The sequence below is a fragment of the Oncorhynchus keta genome, chromosome 19, assembly GCF_023373465.1.
Source record: "Oncorhynchus keta strain PuntledgeMale-10-30-2019 chromosome 19, Oket_V2, whole genome shotgun sequence".
Taxonomy (NCBI): domain Eukaryota; kingdom Metazoa; phylum Chordata; class Actinopteri; order Salmoniformes; family Salmonidae; genus Oncorhynchus; species Oncorhynchus keta.
Genome location: NC_068439.1, coordinates 74,570,515 through 74,583,405, shown reverse-complemented (window position 1 = coordinate 74,583,405; position 12,891 = coordinate 74,570,515). Strand labels below are relative to the sequence as shown.

Sequence of the window (12,891 nt, the reverse complement as noted above, 5' to 3'; positions counted from 1 at the left end):
GGGGGCTGTGAAGGTTGGAGCGCAGTACTTGAGATGGGATGTGTAGGACCACAAATGGACCTCTGGGTTTTGGGAATGGGGCCCCATGACCTGACGGGGACCTGCGAAGGTTTGGAACCCTCTGTCTGGGTATCTCCCTCTGTCAGTCTGTCTGTGTCCATGTGGGTACTCTAGACCAGGGCTGCCCAACCCTCTTCCTGGAGATCTACTGTCCAGTAAGTTTTCAGTCCAACCCTCTTCCTGGAGACCTACTGTCCTGTAGGTTTTCAGGCCAACCCTCTTCCTGGAGACCTACTGTCCTGTAGGTTTTCAGGCCAACCCTCTTCCTGGAGACCTACTGTCCTGTAGGTTTGCAGGCCAACCCTCTTCCTGGAGATCTACTGTCCTGTAGGTTTTCAGTCCAACCCTCTTCCTGGAGATCTACTGTCATGTAGCTAATTAGTAGAATCAGGTGTGTTAAATTAGGGTTGGACTGAAAACCTATAGGACAGTAGATCTCCAGGAAGAGGATTGGACTGAAAACCTACAGGACAGTAGATCTCCAGGAAGAGGGTTGGTCAGCCCTGGTATAGAGTAAAGATCCCTCTGTTTTTGCAGTGAGAATAAGCTCCTCCTTGTCAGCATGGTAAGCTCGACCGGAGCCCGCCTGTCATTGGTGGAGGCTGAAGGTGGAAGGTCATTTAACTGCACAGCCTCGCATTTGACCTCCTCACACCCTTCTGAAGTGGAGGATCTTGGGATACTTAGGCTGTAAAGCCTGAAAGGTGATTTAAGGACAGTTGCTAATGTTACTCCACTGTTGCCTAGTGGATACTGAGAATTGGGCAGCTTGCTTCATGCTCACTCACCCTTCAGTATTTAAATGGGTGAATGGTTTTCAGAGAGGCATAGCACTTACAGTGAAATGCACAGCGTAACACTTAAGAGGGAAATGACCACGTTCAACCGACGCTGCCTTTTAAACTTTGAACTCAAAATGTGTTTTTTTTTTGGAATTCATCTCAAACCCTTTATGAAATGTATTTTATATAATATTTAAAGTCTTTTTTGTTATTGTGTATTTTTTTCTTTACAGTTATTATTATGAAATATTTTTATACTGTGGCGATTGAAGCTTGTCTGGCACCTCAGGGATGCAATCCTAGGTGTATGTCCAAAATGGCACCCTATTTGTTTTATAGTGCACTACTTCTGGCTAGAGCTCTGGTCAAAGGTGGTGCACTACATAGGGAATAGGGTGCCATTTTGGACAGAACCCCTAGTGTTTCTGTGTATAGTCGTTTCTATTTGCTTCCTAAGAAGGGGATCAGGGCCTGTATTTAGCAAGTGTCTCAAGAGTATGAGTGCTGATCTAGGATCAGGTTACCCCTCCCCCTGTCCATGTAATCTTGTTCATTATGATCTAAAAGGCTAAACTGATCCTAGACCAGGACTCTTACTCTGAGACTTTATGAATTCAGGCCCAGTATAATGTTCTAGATGTGTCAGCATAAAATATATATATATATAAAAAAAAATACAATGTAAACTCAGAGGTCAAGTGATTTAATAAGCTTGTTTTTTACATGTTATAATATTCACAGTGCAGTGCCTTACCTGGCAACAAGGATGTATATTGGTGGAAAAGAAAAGCCCAGTCACCTGAGTCAACCAATCATTCTGAATTTATGAAACAATCAATTCCAATCATGTTTATTTCCATGTTTCTCATGTTATGTTTCTCGCTTTGTCAAACTGGCTTGTGTGTGTTGTCCATGTTTAAATGGTGAGGCAGGTCCCAGATAATGTTGTGCTGTGTCATGCCAATGGCCATAAAGACTTGATAAGACAGTAAAACAGATCTAGGATCAGCTAGGAAATGGCTCAAATCTATGTACATTTTTTTTTCAAATACATTGCACTTGTTATCATGTAGGAATGTATGTACAGTACAGAACACAATCTCTTCAATTGTCTACCAGTGAAATAGCTTCCAAATTATTACTGTGGGCAGCAAGACTCGTGTTGTCCCTCATGGGACACCATAGGGCTATCTGTCAGGTTTATTGTAATGACCATGTTGTTAATATAAGTTATATTCATCCAGTTCTGTTGCACTGGGTTGAACTATAGGTATCGTGGTTTATTATAAGACGTTTGGGATTTTCTTGACTGAGAGGGGAGTTGAGAATGCAGTGAATAATCTTCACTTCTGCAATCATTTAAATGCTTTTATATTGAAAAAGCTGTTGCGTTTCAATGGGACAAAACAATATGGCAATAGCTGGTGAGACCAAAATATGACTCCTTCGCTTGGAATAAACTGTGTTGAAAATAAGATCTTGACTCATTGGTTGTTTTATTTTGTACCTATGTGAATCTACCACAAATATTTCATTCCCATTATTACTGTTGTGTATCATGAAGATTGCGCGCCATCTGGCGGCGAGACATGCGAATTTCGCGTATTTTCTTTGAGTGACGTTTTGTTTATATTTCCCCATGACAACTGATACTGTCCTCTGTTTCCTTGGTCACCTCGGCCTATTTTAAACCACAGTTACACTATAAATAATGTTTAATAGCCTGATAGCTAACCCTTTATAGTTTCTGTTCAGTATTTGTCCATTATTTCTATGTTCAAAATACTTATTTGAACGTTTGAGTATTTACAAGCTATGTCGATCAACACGGGACATGGCTTGCCATTTTTGCCAGGAAACACCTTTCGGGATGTTACGGTAAGGTCATTTAGTTTCTATTTGAGCCAGGTCAAGTAAACCTGCAACAATGTATCTGACTTTTTAATGTATCACGTTGAAAGCTACACTTGAATAGTTTGCTACAAAAGTTTCCGTCGGTGTTCGATTACAACAGTCATTATCCATCGGCTCATGCTTTGGAATGTGGCTCAGGCAGTGTGAAATGACAAATGGCTATAGCATAAAAGTGCAATTCCTCCTATTTTGTCAACTAGTTAATCGAATTGTTCGTTATCTACATATGATTCAAGTTTTTTTTTTAATTAGCATTACTCTGAGTTACATGAGGCTACTTAACTGCAACGTGATACACATGAAACGAGCTACTGCAGAAATAAACTGCACAGGTTTTACACTGCAATTTGTATCACGTTGCAGTTAAGTAGCCTCATGTAACTCAGTCAAACAGAGTGAGGCTAATTTTTATAAAATTTAATCATATGTAGATAGCTAGCAATTTTAGCTGTCTACCTCTGCTGCTAAGGTCAACATACCAAGCATATTATTTGACTCCTCTATTTTGACGAGCATTACGGTCAAAGTAAAAGTCCAAAAACTACATTTTTCTAAAGGGTTTTGATTTCACTGCTTTTTCTGATGATTTACCTGTGAAATTCTGCTTATCCTCAATTTATAGAAACGGACTAGTTCTGGTCCAGGGCATATGGTGGATTCTTCAACTATATTCTTACGTTAGTAGTGGAGGAGAAGTGCATTATGCCAACGAACAGACTTATTCATCTGACCTAGACAAAATTGATATTTTCCTGATTATCAATGCTGTACTGACCACGTCCTTGATACCTCCCTTAACGCTTAAAAAATGTATATATATTTCTGCCTAGAAGTCAGCTCACCATCGTCCTCAAACCCTGTCCTATAAGAATGGCTATGCCCTGCCGCACCGGCCCAAGGTTGGCATCGGACAAGCCCCTCTCCTGTCCAGTGAGCTGACCCAGAGTGAGATCAACCAGTTCTCCAATCAGACTGCTCTCACCTATGGGCCCGCCCACTACAGCCCAGCTCTGGACGTCATCCCTGCTCATGTCGCTTATGACAAGAAGGTAGGCTACAATAGTCTCAGGCTGGGGAACCATGTAATTCTATCATTCTTTTCTGAAGTTTTTACAGAACAGTGTCCAGGCAGAGGAATACACTGATCTGTCCTCTCCCCTTGCTTTCTCCCTCTCATCCCTCTTCTCCCCTCTCTCCTCCCTCGCCTCTCCTCCTTTTCACTATCTCCTCCCCTCACCCACTCCCATTTCCTCGCTTCCAGGTGCTGCGCTTCTATGGCTACTTTCAGCAGGAGGTGCTGCACTCGCCCCAGGAGGGTTACCGCGTGCGCCCTGTGGTCCTTTACTACTACCTGGAGGATGACAGCATGTGTATCATAGAACCGGTGGTGGAGAACTCTGGGATACCACAGGTAGGCAAAGAAGATCAGAGGAGATAAGAATCTTAGCTTCCACTTAAAGTTATTAAAATATTTTCATATACACCCCCAGAAAGAATATGACACCTATAAAAAAAGATTCTGACAAGCGAGCACTTAGATATGGTAATTTTCTACTTTTTATCAATTCTTAGAATGTTTGGGAATTCCGTATACTAAGACGTTTGTGAAAATTCTATAGCAATATAGAGTGGGAACAGCGGCCATATCTTTTATACTAATCAATAGACACTGCAGTAAATACAACCGAATAAAAACATTGTCCAGGACGAGACAGAAGCTGTTTTTCAGTCTCTCGGTCCCAGTTTTGATGCACCTGTACTGACCTCACCTTTTGGATGATAGCAGGGTGAACAGGCATTGGCTTGGGTGGTTGTCCTTGATTATCTTTTTGGCTTTCCAATGACATCAGGTGGTGTAGGTGTCCTGGAGGGAAGGTAGTTTGCCCCCGGTAATGCGCTGTGCAGACCACACCTCCCTGCGGTTGTAGGCAGTGCAGTTGCCTCAATTGTGCGTCTAGAAAAGTAAAAGTGGCCTTTATACAAACAAGTCATTTGCACACAGGCCTGTCATCATTCACTTTGAACTGGACTGTGTGTTTACAGACAGATGGACCTGCCATCATTCACTTTGAACTGGACTGTGTGTTTACAGGCAGATGGACCTGTCATCATTCACTTTGAACTGGACTGTGTGTTTACAGGCAGATGGACCTGTCATCATTCACTTTGAACTGGACTGTGTGTTTACAGGCAGATGGACCTGTCATCATTCACTTTGAACTGGACTGTGTGTTTACAGGCAGATGGACCTGTCATCATTCACTTTGAACTGGACTGTGTGTTTACAGGCAGATGGACCTGTCATCATTCACTTTGAACTGGACTGTGTGTTTACAGACAGATGGACCTGCCATCATTCACTTTGAACTGGACTGTGTGTTTACAGACAGATGGACCTGCCATCATTCACTTTGAACTGGACTGTGTGTTTACAGGCAGATGGACCTGCCATCATTCACTTTGAACTGGACTGTGTGTTTACAGACAGATGGACCTGTCATCATTCACTTTGAACTGGACTGTGTGTTTACAGGCAGATGGACCTGTCATCATTCACTTTGAACTGGACTGTGTGTTTACAGGCAGATGGACCTGTCATCATTCACTTTGAACTGGACTGTGTGTTTACAGACAGATGGACCTGCCATCATTCACTTTGAACTGGACTGTGTGTTTACAGGCAGATGGACCTGTCATCATTCACTTTGAACTGGACTGTGTGTTTACAGGCAGATGGACCTGTCATCATTCACTTTGAACTGGACTGTGTGTTTACAGGCAGATGGACCTGCCATCATTCACTTTGAACTGGACTGTGTGTTTACAGGCAGATGGACCTGTCATCATTCACTTTGAACTGGACTGTGTGTTTACAGGCAGATGGACCTGTCATCATTCACTTTGAACTGGACTGTGTGTTTACAGGCAGATGGACCTGCCATCATTCACTTTGAACTGGACTGTGTGTTTACAGGCAGATGGACCTGCCATCATTCACTTTGAACTGGACTGTGTGTTTACAGGCAGATGGACCTGTCATCATTCACTTTGAACTGGACTGTGTGTTTACAGACAGATGGACCTGCCATCATTCACTTTGAACTGGACTGTGTGTTTACAGGCAGATGGACCTGTCATCATTCACTTTGAACTGGACTGTGTGTTTACAGACAGATGGACCTGCCATCATTCACTTTGAACTGGACTGTGTGTTTACAGTCAGATGGACCTGCCATCATTCACTTTGAACTGGACTGTGTGTTTACAGACAGATGGACCTGCCATCATTCACTTTGAACTGGACTGTGTGTTTACAGGCAGATGGACCTGCCATCATTCACTTTGAACTGGACTGTGTGTTTACAGGCAGATGGACCTGCCATCGTTCACTTTGAACTGGACTGTGTGTTTACAGGCAGATGGACCTGCCATCATTCACTTTGAACTGGACTGTGTGTTTACAAGCAGATGGACCTGCCATCATTCACTTTGAACTGGACTGGGTGTTTACAGGCAGATGGACCAGCCATCATTCATTTTGAACTGGACTGTGTGTTTACAGGCAGATGGACCTGCCATCATTCACTTTGAACTGGACTGTGTGTTTACAGGCAGATGGACCTGCCATCATTCACTTTGAACTGGACTGGGTGTTTACAGGCAGATGGACCAGCCATCATTCATTTTGAACTGGACTGGGTGTTTACAGGCAGATGGACCTGCCATCATTCATTTTGTACTGGACTGGGTGTTTACAGGCAGATGCAACAGCACAACTTTAGATCATTAGAATGCATTTGCCAAAAGCCACAAAATACACCTGAATGGATTTCTGCAAATATGTAAACATCATGGGAGACCTCTTACATTTGGGAACTTTACAGTCCTATTGTTCAAACAACCATGAAAAGGTCGGCTCTCTCTCCCTCAGTTATGCACCTCAACAACAAGGTCAAAAACTAATGCTAGCCAGAGAAAGATGAGCTAACATCTGACGGACGAACATTAGATAAACCTTCTCAAACTGTTTCAGTTAATTGGCCATCAAAATTGCACTGATAAACAATGAGGAATTGTAGTCTACTCGTCTTCCTGCAGCTTGCCTGCCAACAATGCACACTTGTCCCAACCAAGCACCCAAAGATAACTGGCTAAAGTTGGCTAGCTTGCTAGCTAGCTATTTCCAGACAAAAATGAGAGAACGCCTCACTCTAACCATATTACTTGCTCTAGCAGAGCTGGTGCGGCTGTTTACATGTTATATAGAGCTTTGTGACTGACTATGACTTTCTTTGCCTGCGTTTACTGACACTGGTCATATTCAGCAGATGTTGCGCGTTTGTAAATTCATCAGTTATTCTGTGCTCTGTCACACAGATGAGAGAGCTCTGAAATCCTAGATAGAAAGATAGAGCGCCAGATTGAATTTGCTAACTGGACAAGTTCTTGCTAGCTAACCAAATGACTCATACATCTCTAGCTGTGTATAGCCACCAAAGAATGATATGTGGGGAAAGTCAACCACTCACCCACTCCTCCAATGACATGACATGGCATCCTCCTAGCAGCTATTTAGCTCGATATCTAGCTAATGTTAGGCTCTGTGTGTTTAGCTTGTTGCTATATTAATAGATACACTAGCCTTTTAGCCATGTGATGACTGACTTGTATCATTGCCCTTGATTGTTTTTGACATTCCCAGCCTTAGTTACATTCGTCCGTTTTTGTGGAAAATACTGAAACAGTGAATCCCAAATGGAGGAAGCAAACAATGTATCAGGCCAGCTGGGATTTACAACCTGATAGCAATATGTTTTGGACTACCAAGAAATGTATTGGTGAATTATATGAATCATGCATTGAACTGCATCCATCTATTCTGCCAAAAATAACTTTGTGTACGTTATGGAACTTTGAGTCAAGTAGAACCTATTTTTAAAACCTCTTTATAAAGTTGCTTTTGTAGCATAAACTGGGAATTTGATATTTTTGACTGATATTATTGTTTCATATCTGCAACGTGGTTAAAACGCTGTAAGTTCCACTTTAAGTTTAATTTGATCTGAGGGCGACATTTTCCTCTAGTAAAGACAGCTGCTCTGTGAACTAACACACTGAAATATTCTAAATAATGATTTTAGAAGATGGTTGGGGTTTTTCTTCTAGTAGAAAATTGATAGGAGATATGATTGAGGTCTATTTTTGATGTGTGAATCCTTTCTTCCTCGACCCGCAGGGTAAGCTGATCAAGCGCCAGAGGCTGCCCAAGAACGACCGCGGCGACCACTACCACTGGAAAGATCTCAACGTGGGCATGGACCTGGTAGTGTACGGCACCGTCTACCGCGTCACACACTGTGACAGCTACACACAGGTAAATAGATACGATACACACTCACACATCACACCCATTATCTATCACACACTGTGACAGCTACACACAGGTAAATAGATAGGATACACACATCGCACCCATTATCTATCACACACTGTGACAGCTACACACAGGTAAATAGATACGATACACACTCACACATCACACCCATTATCTATCACACACTGTGACAGCTACACACAGGTAAATAGATACGATACACACTCACACATCACACCCATTATCTATCACACACTGTGACAGCTACACACAGGTAAATAGATACGATACACACTCACACATCACACCCATTATCTATCACACACTGTGACAGCTACACACAGGTAAATAGATACGATACACACTCACACATCACACCCATTATCTATCACACACTGTGACAGCTACACACAGGTAAATAGATACGATACACACTCACACATCACACCCATTATCTATCACACACTGTGACAGCTACACACAGGTAAATAGATACGATACACACATCACACCCATTATCTATCACACACTGTGATTGCTACACACAGGTAAATAGATACGATACACACTCACACTCACACATCACACCCATTATCTATCACACACTGTGACAGCTACACACAGGTAAATAGATACGATACACACATTACACCCATTATCTATCACACACTGTGACAGCTACACACAGGTAAATAGATACGATACACACTCACACATCGCACCCATTATCTATCACACACTGTGACAGCTACACACAGGTAAATAGATACGATACACACTCACACATCACACCCATTATCTATCACACACTGTGACAGCTACACACAGGTAAATAGATACGATACAACCTCACACCCATTATCTATCACACACTGTGACAGCTACACACAGGTAAATAGATACGATACACACTCACACATCACACCCATTATCTATCACACACTGTGACAGCTACACACAGGTAAATAGATACGATACACACATCACACCCATTATCTATCACACACTGTGACAGCTACACACAGGTAAATAGATACGATACACACTCACACATCACACCCATTATCTATCACACACTGTGACAGCTACACACAGGTAAATAGATACGATACACACATCACACCCATTATCTATCACACACTGTGACAGCTACACACAGGTAAATAGATACGATACACACTCACACATCACACCCATTATCTATCACACACTGTGACAGCTACACACAGGTAAATAGATACGATACACACTCACACATCACACCCATTATCTATCACACACTGTGACAGCTACACACAGGTAAATAGATACGATACACACATCACACCCATTATCTATCACACACTGTGATTGCTACACACAGGTAAATAGATACGATACACACTCACACATCACACCCATTATCTATCACACACTGTGACAGCTACACACAGGTAAATAGATACGATACACACATCACACCCATTATCTATCACACACTGTGACAGCTACACACAGGTAAATAGATACGATACACACTCACACATCACACCCATTATCTATCACACACTGTGACAGCTACACACAGGTAAATAGATACGATACACACTCACACATCACACCCATTATCTATCACACACTGTGACAGCTACACACAGGTAAATAGATACGATACAACCTCACACATCACACCCATTATCTATCACACACTGTGACAGCTACACACAGGTAAATAGATACGATACACACTCACACATCACACCCATTATCTATCACACACTGTGACAGCTACACACAGGTAAATAGATACGATACACACTCACACATCGCACCCATTATCTATCACACACTGTGACAGCTACACACAGGTAAATAGATACGATACACACTCACACATCGCACCCATTATCTATCACACACTGTGACAGCTACACACAGGTAAATAGATACGATACACACTCACACATCACACCCATTATCTATCACACACTAGGATACCAACACATACAGTACCAGTCAAAAGTTTGGACACACCTACTCATTCAAGGGTTTCTCTTTATTTTGACTATTTTCTACATTGTAGAATAATAATGAAGACATCAAAACAATGAGATAACACCCATGGAATCATGTAGTAACCAAACAAGTGTTAAACAAATCTAAATATATTTAATATTTCAGATTCTTCAAAGTAGCCACCCTTTGCCTTGATGACAGATTCAAATCAAAGTTGTAAGGTGTAACACTCACAGTGAAATGCTTACAGGCTCTAACCAACAGTGCAAAAAGGGTATTAGGTGAACAATAGGTAGGTAAAGAAATAAAACAACAGTAAAAAGACAGTGAAAAATAACAGTAGCAAGGCTATATACAGGCACCGGTTAGCTTTGCACACTCTTGGCATTCTCTCAACCAGCTTCACAATGTAGTCACCTATAAGGAATTTCAATTAACAGGTGTGCCTTGTTAAAAGTTCATTTGTGGAATTTCTTTCCTTTTTAATGCATTTGAACCAATCAGTTGTGTTGTGACAAGGGGGTGGTATACAGAAGAAAGCCCTATTTGGGAAAAGACCAAGTCCATATTATGGCAAGAACAGCTCAAATAAGCAAAGAGAAATTGCAGGCCATCATTACTTAAAAACATGAATGTCAGTCAATCTGGAAACATTTCAAGGACTCAGTCGTGCAGTCGCAAAAACCATCAAGCGCTAGGATGAAACTGGCTCTCATGAGGACCGCCACAGGAATGGAAGCCCCAGAGTTACCTCTGCTGCAGAGGATGCAGAGGATAAGTTCATTAGAGTCATCTGCACCTCAGATTGTAGCCCAAATAAATGCTTCACAGAGTTCAAGTAACAGACACATCTCAACAACTGTTCAGAGGGGACAGTGTAAATCAGTCCTCAGTGGTTGAATTGCTGCAAAGAAACCACTACTAAAGGACAGCAATAAGAAGAAGAGACTTGCTTGGGCCAAGAAACATGAGCAATGGACATTAGACCAGTGGAAATCTGCCCTTTGGTCTGATGAGTCAAAAATGTAGATTTTTGGTTCCAACCGCCGTGTCTTTGTGAGACGCAGAGTAGATGAACGGATGATCTCTGCATGTGTGGTTCCCACGGTGAAGCATGGAGGAGGTGTGATGGTGTGCGGGTGCTTTGCTGGTGACACTGATTTATTTAGAATTCAAGGCACCCTTAACCAGTATGGCTACCACAGCATTCTGCAGCGATATGCCATCCCATCTGGTTTGCGCTTAGAGGGACTATCATTTGTTTTTCAATAGGACAATGACCCAACACACCTCCAGGCTGTGTAAGGGCTATTTGACCAAGAAGGAGAGTGATGGAGTGCTGCATCAGATGACCTGGCCTCCACAATCAACCAACCTAAACCAAATTGAGATTGTTTGGGATGAGTTGGACCACAGAGTGAAGGAAAAGCAGCCAACAAGTGCTCAGCATATGTACTGTAGGGAACTCGTTCAAGATTGTTGGAAAAGCATTCCAGGTGAAGCTGGTTGAGAGAATGCCAAGAGTGTGCAAAGCTGTCATCAAGGCAAAGGGTGGCTACTTTGAAGAATCTCAAACATAAAATACATTTTGATTTGTCTAACACTTTTTTGGTTACTACAGGATTCTGTATGTGTAATTTCATAGTTTTGATGTCTTCACTATTATTCTACAATGTAGAAAATAGTACAAATCAAGAAAATTCCATGAATGAGTAGGTGTCCAAACTTTTGATTGGTTCTGTAGGTAAACACAAACACAAAGTGACACATACACACAGGACAAACACATCTCTCTCACTGTGACACATAGTCAGTTAGACACACACACATCACACACACAGACTTGTTTTCCTCACTGTGTTTTTTTAATTTTTTACTTTTCATGTTCTATGTTGAATACTTCCAGTTCCGTGGTATGTTTATTATCTGTATCTATGCTATAGTAGATACTCTGTACCGTGTCTCATGTGGTCAGGACTTCATGGAGAGCGAGGGTCTGGTTTTGAACGACCCTGAGCCGACCCCGGTCGACCCGTACATCCAGCGGCGCACACAGGCTGGACGCTCCTACATCACCCCATCTGTCTTCGACCGCCTCCATCAGTTCCTCACCATGGACCGCAAGGTGAGCGGGCTGTACTTAGTTGCCATGACTCCCATATAGATATTATCTATTGGTCGATATGAGGCACGATGTCATTGTCTGACATTCGTCTCCTATGTCAGCCTTGCATTCAATGCTCCCATGCACTTCATCAAATCTTTTGCTGAATATATTTGATCTCCAGCATTGGCATTACATTGATACACAGTGACCTCTAAAAGTTTTGGGACAGTGACATTGTTTTGTTTAGGCTCTGTACTCCAGCACTGGATTGGAAATTATACACGACTATGAGGTTAAAGTACAGACTGTCAGCTTTAATTTGAGGGTATTTTGATCCGTCTATTGGGTACAAAATTAGCTGAAACACAACCTAAACAAATAGCAAATCCATCCAAGAAGTTTGTAGAGTCCCAAGCTTGATGTAATCATTGTGTGCTAGGAGTATGGGACCTAATACGAAACGTTGACTACTTTAATACACAGTAGTGAATTTGTCCCAATACTTTTGGTCCAGTAAAATGGGGGACTATGTACAAAAGGTACTGTAATTTCTAAAAGTTTCTGATATACCCTCCAATTAAAGCTGACAGTCTACACTTCAACCTCATAGTCATTGTATCATTTCAAAACAACAACAAATGGGTCACTGTCCCAATACC

The 12,891-nt window shown here is 42.0% G+C and overlaps 1 protein-coding gene and 2 long non-coding RNA genes across 7 annotated transcripts in view; 2 read left to right on the top strand and 1 right to left on the bottom strand.

Moving 5' to 3' along the window:
* Window positions 1-4: 4 nt before the first annotated feature.
* LOC127909478 (uncharacterized) lies at window positions 5-2,317 on the top strand. Its single transcript, XR_008071410.1, has 2 exons — window positions 5-348; window positions 392-2,317. It is a non-coding gene; the product is annotated as an uncharacterized LOC127909478 (long non-coding RNA).
* A 159-nt stretch (window positions 2,318-2,476) lies between these two features.
* efhc1 (EF-hand domain (C-terminal) containing 1) overlaps window positions 2,477-12,891 on the top strand; it is a 25,872-nt gene continuing 15,457 nt past the window's right edge. For 4 of the 5 annotated variants that reach the window (XM_052471302.1, XM_052471304.1, XM_052471303.1 and 1 more), the window contains exons 1-5: window positions 2,477-2,720; window positions 3,587-3,805; window positions 4,018-4,167; window positions 7,993-8,130; window positions 12,101-12,250. In XM_052471302.1, the coding sequence (XP_052327262.1) occupies window positions 2,658-2,720; window positions 3,587-3,805; window positions 4,018-4,167; window positions 7,993-8,130; window positions 12,101-12,250 (720 nt within the window). In that variant the 5' untranslated portion in view covers window positions 2,477-2,657. The remainder of the gene's footprint in view (window positions 2,721-3,586; window positions 3,806-4,017; window positions 4,168-7,992; window positions 8,131-12,100; window positions 12,251-12,891) is intronic. The other variant, XM_052471305.1, reaches the window with a different exon arrangement.
* On the bottom strand, window positions 4,766-7,654 carry LOC127909475 (uncharacterized). The gene is made up of 3 exons (XR_008071403.1): window positions 6,231-7,654; window positions 5,545-6,083; window positions 4,766-5,250 (listed from the first exon to the last, which is right to left on the bottom strand). It is a non-coding gene; the product is annotated as an uncharacterized LOC127909475 (long non-coding RNA).